The following is an 8,448-nucleotide window of genomic DNA, read 5'->3' as shown; positions in this document are numbered from 1 at the left end:
TTGGACCTTCTTTAACTCTGTTTTGTCTCTGTTGAGTTAAGGCTTTTAAGAACATCTGAATTCTTTCCTTCTGCAAAACCAGAGGCAGCTTTTTTTCTGCCTGTTTTCAGTTTATTTATTGTGATTTTGGTATTTTCTCTTAACCAAATGCTAAATGGAATTAGGAGAAATAAACTTATTTGTAAAGCATGTCAAGGGACGATTAGAAGGATGGTGCTTCACAGATAGAGTACAGTTTTTTATGAATGATGCCTACAGACAAATCCTGCCATTAGCCCAAGGGATCAGAAAGTTAGCAGCCTAGCAGGTTTGGAGATGTCAATGAAATGAATTGGATTGGATGGTTAAGGATGCCCAAGAGATTGAATAAAATTAGGAGGACCCTTGTACTCCAGGAAATTCTCCAAATCTCCACTTAGTTATCCAGATCCTCAAAGTGAACATGAAGCTTCAGTTTCAAATTGAATACATTTTCCGTCCATGGATTGGCTTGTTTTGTTCAGTTGAGTGCTTGAGGTTGTCTTTTCGACGTAACAGCTAAACCCACGGCTTCCTTTCTCGTAAAACCAAAACAAAAAGGCTTTCTATTCAAGTGCCCTCTGTGTGTGCACATGTGTAATACATACCTGGGATCAAAGCTATCTATATAAAGTCCTTGATTCTGTGTGGGTTCAAACACATTTCAAAGCTTCAGGATCCTGAAAGGTTTCGCTCTACTTCCTGAAGACCTGAACACCGCTCCCATAAAGCCATGGCTTGCCTTGGATTTCAGCGGCACAAGGCTCGGCTCAACCTGGCTACCAGGACCCGGCCCTACACTCTCCTGTTTTCTCTTCTCTTCATCCCTGTCTTCTCCAAAGGTGAGTGAGACTTTTGGAGCATGAAGATGGAGGAGGTGTTTCTCCCACCTGGGTTTCATTTCTTTCAGCAGTCAAGGGCAGTGATTTATAGCAAAGCCAGAAGTTAAAGGTAAAACTCCAGTCTGGCTTGGCTGGCTCTGTATTCCAGGGTCAGCAGGGAACAGTTGGGCGGCAGCAAATAAGCAAAGAGATACCTCAGAACAGAGTGCCAGGTATTTAGTAGGGGCTTCATGAATGCATGTGAGTTGGTTTAGGAGAGAGACACAGGCAATTTCAGACCCTTCTATGAGACTGGAAGTAATTTAAGAGGGAAAGGATATCCATAGTCCTGAATACATTTGAGCTGGGTTTCAGGATGAGCTCACAAGTTCCTTTTTTTTTTTTTTTTTAATTGATTTAAGCAAATCCTGGGAAGAGTTTCTTTGCCACACAATTCAAGGTTTTAAGGTCCTCGGATTCATATGCTTTATAAACGAATTAGCCAGCCTGTTTAAAATGTAGGGAAATCATGGGAAGAATGCCTTCTTTACTTAATTCAAGGTTTTAAGGTTCTCTTAATCAATTCTACAAGCTAATTAGCCAATTATATAAAAATAAAAGCTTGAAATTGCAAAACACACACACACACACACACACACACACACACACACACACACACGAAAAAGGAAAGAAAGCAAGCCACCAGTCTGTTTGGCATACAATACTTAATTGTTGCCTGATCTACATGTGGGTTTCAGATGCAGATCCTCAGTTTTCATCTCTTCAGAGGCTGACACTAGGTTTGTTACACGGCTTAAAATGATGAGTATTTCCATTGAATCTCAACCTTATCTCTCTCTAGACCTTCTTGGTTAAGAAACCATGTAGTTTGTATGAAGTAGGTGCTCAAAAGTTATTTGATGGTTTAATTTTTACTGGAGAAGAAATATTCACATATATTTTCTTATTTTTACATGTTTTAAATATGTAAAGATTAAATAAATGCTCTTAGAAGTATTTAAATTTCCTAAAGTAAATTTATCTCAACTAGTAACCAGGCAGGACTGTCCCATGACAGATACTGGAAAGTTGAGTGTGACCACATTTAGTGGTGATAAGTGGGAGCTTGCCTGGGGAGAGGGCAGGACATTTAGGATTTCTTAAGCTTAGAGTCAATACAATAAAGATTATTGAGTGCTCACTTGGGCGGCATATAATCACTGCTCACAGGAGTTCATGAACCACAAGTAAAAAAGTGGAGAGATGTGATTAACTCACGAATAACTTTAATACAGGGCAGAATGTAATGAAGTGCTGCAATGGAGTTATCACAGTGCTAAGGATGCTCAGAGGGCATCTCTGATAGGCAGAGGCGAGGGTTAGGGAAGGAAACTATAGTCTAGCTAGCTAGGGCTGCTGGAATAGACATGACCGTGGCTGCTGCCAAACTGTTTTCTCTTCTGAGGACAGATGTCCAGTACAGGTGGCTTGGCGGAAGGGACTAGTGTCTCTAATATAGGGTGATTTATAAGCAGGAAAGTGTGTCCTAGAAATTCAGACTGGAGTGATAGATTGGAATTGGATCATGGGGGACTCATTGAATGTTATGTATTTTATTTGTTTTTGCAATCGGTGTTAGTAAAGCGTCAAAGGGATTGAGCAGATGAGTGACATCATGCAACACAAGTTTTGGGTTTCACTTGTCAGACTGACTGGAGAGGGGCCAGGTTAGTTACAGGAAGGTAATTTGGCATGCAGCCACTATTTTTGAGTTGACGCAAGCCTCTCCGTATGGAGAGCTTTATCTCCTTTATCCTGTGGGGAAAGAGAAAACAAAGGAGCACGGGAGTGTTCAAGACAAGGAGAAAGAAAGGGCAGAGAGGCGGTGTGGTGTCAGGGGAAGCCCACAGGAGTTAACAGGAGGGTTGCCTCAACCTAGAGAGGAAACGACCCGGTGCCCTCGGCTCTGTGGCTTCCTTCATCTAACAACATCTTCCACTCTACAAAAATGCCAGCGAAGGCGGAGGCTGGTACAGTGCATCAAGACACAGCTACTGCTTGGTGATAGAGGTTCAGGGCCAGCTCAATAAGTAGGCAGAGGTTTTTGACATAGGCTTTGAGAGATAAAGCAAGATTCTGTACCTCAACCTTCAGAATTTCCCCTACCACTCATTATAGTTCCGGAACTATATAGCTCCTATTGTTCTACCGTAACCTTAGAATACCAGAGAAGATATCATCTCATCTAATTCTCTCTTACTATACATGAGAAAAATGAAGGACATGGGGGAAGTGTGACTTGCTCCAAATCACATATTTCATGGGAGAGCCAGGTCTTCTGTTTGTCATATCGGTGTTCTTCCTGCCACAACCATCTTGAAGAATCTATTTCTCAGTAAGAAAACATCTATATGGAGAGTAGCTGGAAAACAGTTGAGAGATGGAGGGGAGGCTGGGGGTGTGGAGAGGGGAAGGGGTAAGTGATGGATTTGTTGATGGGGGAGAGAAGGCCATGGGGATGAAGCTAGAAGGCAGAAGGGCTTGCCTGGGCTTGGTCATGAAGGAGCATGAGTTCACTGAGTTCCCTTTGACTTTTCCATGGTAGCAATGCACGTGGCCCAGCCTGCTGTGGTGCTGGCCAACAGCCGAGGGATCGCCAGCTTTGTGTGTGAGTATGCATCTCCAGGCAAAGCCACTGAGGTCCGGGTGACAGTGCTTCGGCAGGCCGACAGCCAGGCGACTGAAGTCTGTGCGGCAACGTACATGATGGGGAATGAGTTGACCTTCCTAGATGATTCCATCTGCACGGGAACCTCCAGTGGAAATCAAGTGAACCTCACTATCCAAGGACTGAGGGCTATGGACACAGGACTCTACATCTGCAAGGTGGAGCTCATGTACCCACCACCATACTACATGGGCATAGGCAATGGAACCCAGATTTATGTAATTGGTGAGCTAAGCCATTTCACTGAGTTGACACCTGTTGCATTGTGGTCTTCTATGCATAAAAACAGTTTTGTTCCTTAATTTCAGGTTGTTTATTTTTAGGACTGTGGAAATTCTCTTTAAGAGTTCTCTACCACATGGTAGCCTTGCTTATGATAGGTAGCAACCTTAATAGCATTCTGACTATAAAATAAAATTATTGGGGGAAGTTGGGGCACTTGTTCTGGAGTGCTAATCATCATGACGCTTGACCCATGCTTTTGATACGATATGATGTTCCTGGGGAAGTAGTCCCAATAGCCAAACCTATTGGTGGGATACCCATGCAATTTAGGGGTGGACCTCAAGGCCTGGAAGCTCTAATGTCCTTTTTCCACCAATGTTGGAGAGTAGAGCCCTAGAGTTTAAAACTGTCTCAGGGAGGCTCTGCTTTGTTTTCTGTTGCAGATCCAGAACCGTGCCCAGATTCTGACTTCCTCCTCTGGATCCTTGCAGCAGTTAGTTCGGGGTTGTTTTTTTATAGCTTTCTCCTCACAGCTGTTTCTTTGAGCAAAATGGTGAGTGTGGTGCTGATGGTGCACCATGTCTGATGGGGATACCTTTAGTGGTATCTACTGACCAAAAGATGGTGTTGAGTTTAGTGTTCTTGAGATGAGGCAATAAATGAAGAGAAAGAAGGACAGTGGTAAAGAACACACTAGAACCGTATGCATTGGCATTTGAGGTTTCAGAATGACTAATATTTTAGATGAATTTGTTTGATATTGAATGTTCGTGTGCTTCTGAGCAGGGTTTCAATTTGAGTAACCGTTGCAATAACATGGGGCAGCTGTTTTGCTCTTTGTCTTCGTGACAGTTGTACTTAAGCTAACAGCCCTGAAAACATGAGATTAGGCTAGCAGAATGCTGCTAGAAAGGACCATCTGGATGGTCTTTATTCGCCTTCTCCATGGCCCTCTTCATCACCTGGAATTCACCTCTTTGTGCCACTCTGGTACCTTCCTTGTCCAAGCTGTAGCTGCTCACATAATACCTATCCCTATTATCCGGTTTGCTTTACTGGGAAACGAAAGTCCCAGTTTTTATTTATTACAGGTGTTAGTGGTAGAAGAGGTAGAAGTATGGAATCAGGCCTCCTGTCAGGATTTCTTTTTGACAGTCCCTCTCAGACACCTCTGCCTAAGGCTGGCTTTGCCATTACAAACTCACCCTTCTCCCTCCCTCCCTTCTTCTCTTCCTCTGCCGTCTTCTCTCCCTTTCTCTCTCTCTCTCTCTTTCTCACTCTCTGTCTCGTATACACATACACAAAGATACACTCTATTCCAACATCCTCCACCCAACCTGACAGAGATGTCCTTTGCTGTAGGTTCAGCAGTGGAGATGAGAAATACAGCTCTCAAACAGGATAACTAAAGCTTATTACCTTATCAAGCTTGTTCCCTTGCAGACAAGATCGATCAATTATCATGGGCTTTCTGGGTGTTCTTTGTGAAGCTTTCTCAAAGTCTCTTTCTCCTATCTTCCATTCAAGGCAAATGATTGCCATTTAACATCAAAATCACAGTTACTTATCTAAAATAAATTTTAATAGTTGAATCAAGAAAATCTCCTGAGGTTTATAATTCTGTATGCTGTGAACATTCATTTTTAACCGGGTAGAGACCCAATATGTGTTGAGTTCTATTATGGTTAGAAGTGGCTTCTGTATTCCTCAGTAGTAATTACTGTTTCTTTTTGTGTTTGACAGCTAAAGAAAAGAAGCCCTCTCACAACAGGGGTCTATGTGAAAATGCCCCCAACAGAGCCAGAATGTGAAAAGCAATTTCAGCCTTATTTTATTCCCATCAATTGAGAAACCATTATGAAGAAGAGAGTCCATATTTCAATTTCCAAGAGCTGAGGCAATTCTAACTTTTTTGCTATCCAGCTATTTTTATTTGTTTGTGCATTTGGGGGGAATTCATCTCTCTTTAATATAAAGTTGGATGCAGAACCCAAATTACGTGTACTACAATTTAAAGCAAAGGAGCAGAAAGACAGAGCTGGGATGTTCCTGTCACATCAGCTCCATTTTTAGTGAAAGCATCACTTGGGAATAATATGGGGATGCAGCATTATGATGTGGGTCAAGGAATTAAGGAATGGCACAGTCCAAAGAAAGAAAAGGCAGGGAGAGAGAGAAAGGACTATATTGTACACATCTTATATTTATGTATGAGACGTTTATAGCCGAAATGATCTTTTCAAGTTAAATTTTATGCCTTTTATTTCTGAAACAAATGTATAATCACATCAAGGCTTCAAAAATACTCACATGGCTATGTTTTAGCCAGTGATGCTAAAGGTTGTATTGCATATATATATTTTAATTTGATAGTATTGTGCAAGGAGCCACATATGTTTTTGTGTATTTGTTTATGGTTTGAATATAAACACTATATGGCAGTGTCTTTCCACCATGGGTCCCAGGGAAGTTTTGTGGATGAGCTCAGGACACTAATACACCAGGTAGAACACAAGGTCATTTGCTAACTGGCTTGGAAACTGGATAAGGTCATAGCAGTGCTTGATTGTGCGGAATTGTGCTGAGTTGGGGTTGACATGTGCTTTGGGGCTTTTACACCAGTTCTTTTTAATAGTTTGCAAGGAAGCCACAGCTGGTGGTATCTGAGTTGACTTGACAGAACACTGTCTTGAAGACAATGGCTTACTCCAGGAAACCCATAGGTATGACCTTCTAAGAAGCTCCAGTTCGATGGGTCCAATTCTTACAAATATGTGGTTAATGCCATGGACAAAAGAAGGCAGCAGGTGGCAAAATGGGGTACATGAAGGTTTCTAAAAATTAACACTGCTGGTGTTTTTAACTCAATATTTTCCATGAAAATGCAACAACATGTATAATATTTTTAATTAAATAAAAATCTGTGGTGGTCATTTTCCGGAGCTGTCTTTATCATACTTGCATTTGAGTATTGTGTTTAAATTTTTGATTCATTCATTCAGTAGTTGGTGGAGTCTCCAATATGTGAAATACTGAAAACAAATTGAAAAATCACAGAAGGACAAATAATGCTTCATGAGTCAGCTTTGCACCAGCCCACTACCTGCAAGTAATTCTTGAAAGGTATCCATCCTCTTTCCTTTTGATTTCTTCACCACTATTTGGGATATAATGTGGGTTAACACAGACGTAGCAGTCCTTTAGAAATCAATCAGCATGCTGTTTAACACAGATTCTTCACCTCCTCTTTCTTACCCCTTGCTTTCTCAGCTCAACTCTCACAGGCATTACAGTTGTCATGGCAACTCCAATGTTGGCAACCAAGTCCCCGGCAGCCATTTTGATCTGCCTTCCTGACAAATAGAACTTTTCCTTGTGGCTTCCAAATGAACTATTTTGCAAATGTGGGGAAAACACACACCTGTGGTCCTATGTTGCTGTCAGCTGGCACACCTGGGCCTGGCACACTAAGCCCTCTGTGATTCTTGCTTAACCAATGTATAGTCTCAGCACGTTTGGTTTCCACTTAAGGTTTCCTATTTTTGACCTCCATATCCTGTTATTGTCTTTTGCAATGATTCTCAATGTGGTCAGGGACCACCTGTAACCGAATCCACTGGGTCACTTACTAAAAACACCAATTCACACTTATTCCCAGATGCGTTGAATCAGAATCTTTGAGTGGTGGGGCCAGGAGTTTGTATTTCCAAAAATCTTCCCAGTGCTTCTTATACCCATCAAGTTTTGAGAATCACTGCTTAGGCAACTCTGTGTGTCTCTCTTCCTCTGTCTCTCTCCCTTGCTCATTCTCTTGCTTGCTCTTGCTCTCTTTCTCTCTCTCTCTTTCTTTCCCCAGCAAGTACTAACGAACACACGAGACAGCACATGGTAAGCATTTCATAAGGGGTTGTTAAATAAAAATGAATAGGTCTTTCAAAGTAAGGTAATGATTATTACCTAGAATGAGCTCCTTTTCTGTGGAAGACTGTGCTTCTTGCTCTCTAGGCCTTTGGATGGTAGCCATGAAGAAAAACACCAAATCAGGAGCCTCAGTGGATAGTATATCATTTCTACTCCTCTAAACATCTTTAGAGAGATTACCCTTTTTCATAGTTGATAGGCAGATCTAAGTGACAGAGAGTGCCTTACACAAGTCATGCCCTCCAGGTACCTTTCAGACACCCTTAGATAATGGACTACTTTATTTAAGCTTAATATTTCCTCTGCTATTGCCTAAAATTCTACCATTTGTTGTTAACTGAGGTAAGCCTTGCCCCCTTCGTTCAGTCTCAATCTTATAAAAATAAAATACCCTTTAGCTCAAAAAAGCTTCCCCTATGGCAGAAGAATTGTACAAGAAAGACTATGACCTGCTGAAAGACTTTCTCCTGCTGAAAGGGGAGAAAACAAATATGAGGGTAAGGGAGTGCATCTGGGCACCAAATGAAAGCCTCTTCTAATCCCCATGTCATTTATGAGAGAAGATCCTATGTCTGCAGTACTCGAGAGGTGAACTGTCCCCAAATCAGAGGACCAACCATCATGTGGGATTCCATCCTTCATCACCATCTCCATTTCTGGGATCAGGGTCCTCCTGGAGCAGCTCCAAGCCCAAATAATCCATGAACTTAAAAGGGGCTTGGCCTACCATGCAGG

General features: G+C 41.9%; 1 protein-coding gene across 3 annotated transcripts; it reads left to right on the top strand.

The window, feature by feature from the left end:
• Window positions 1-578: 578 nt before the first annotated feature.
• On the top strand, window positions 579-6,729 carry CTLA4 (cytotoxic T-lymphocyte associated protein 4). 3 transcript variants are annotated; one of them, XM_050750907.1, is made up of 4 exons: window positions 580-860; window positions 3,445-3,792; window positions 4,236-4,345; window positions 5,536-6,729. In XM_050750907.1, exons 1-4 carry the CDS (start codon window positions 752-754, stop codon window positions 5,638-5,640), a joined length of 672 nt encoding a protein of 223 aa, XP_050606864.1. In that variant the 5' UTR covers window positions 580-751; the 3' UTR covers window positions 5,641-6,729. The 3 variants fall into 3 exon arrangements, with proteins under 3 accessions (XP_050606866.1, XP_050606864.1, XP_050606865.1); XM_050750908.1 differs by lacking the exon at window positions 580-860 and adding an exon at window positions 3,048-3,234; XM_050750909.1 differs by lacking the exon at window positions 4,236-4,345 and having other exon boundaries at window positions 579-860.
• The last annotated feature ends 1,719 nt before the right edge of the window (window positions 6,730-8,448 follow it).

This window comes from Macaca thibetana, chromosome 12, assembly GCF_024542745.1.
Source record: "Macaca thibetana thibetana isolate TM-01 chromosome 12, ASM2454274v1, whole genome shotgun sequence".
Classification (NCBI taxonomy): Eukaryota; Metazoa; Chordata; class Mammalia; order Primates; family Cercopithecidae; genus Macaca; species Macaca thibetana.
This window is presented reverse-complemented; position numbering and strand designations above follow the sequence as displayed.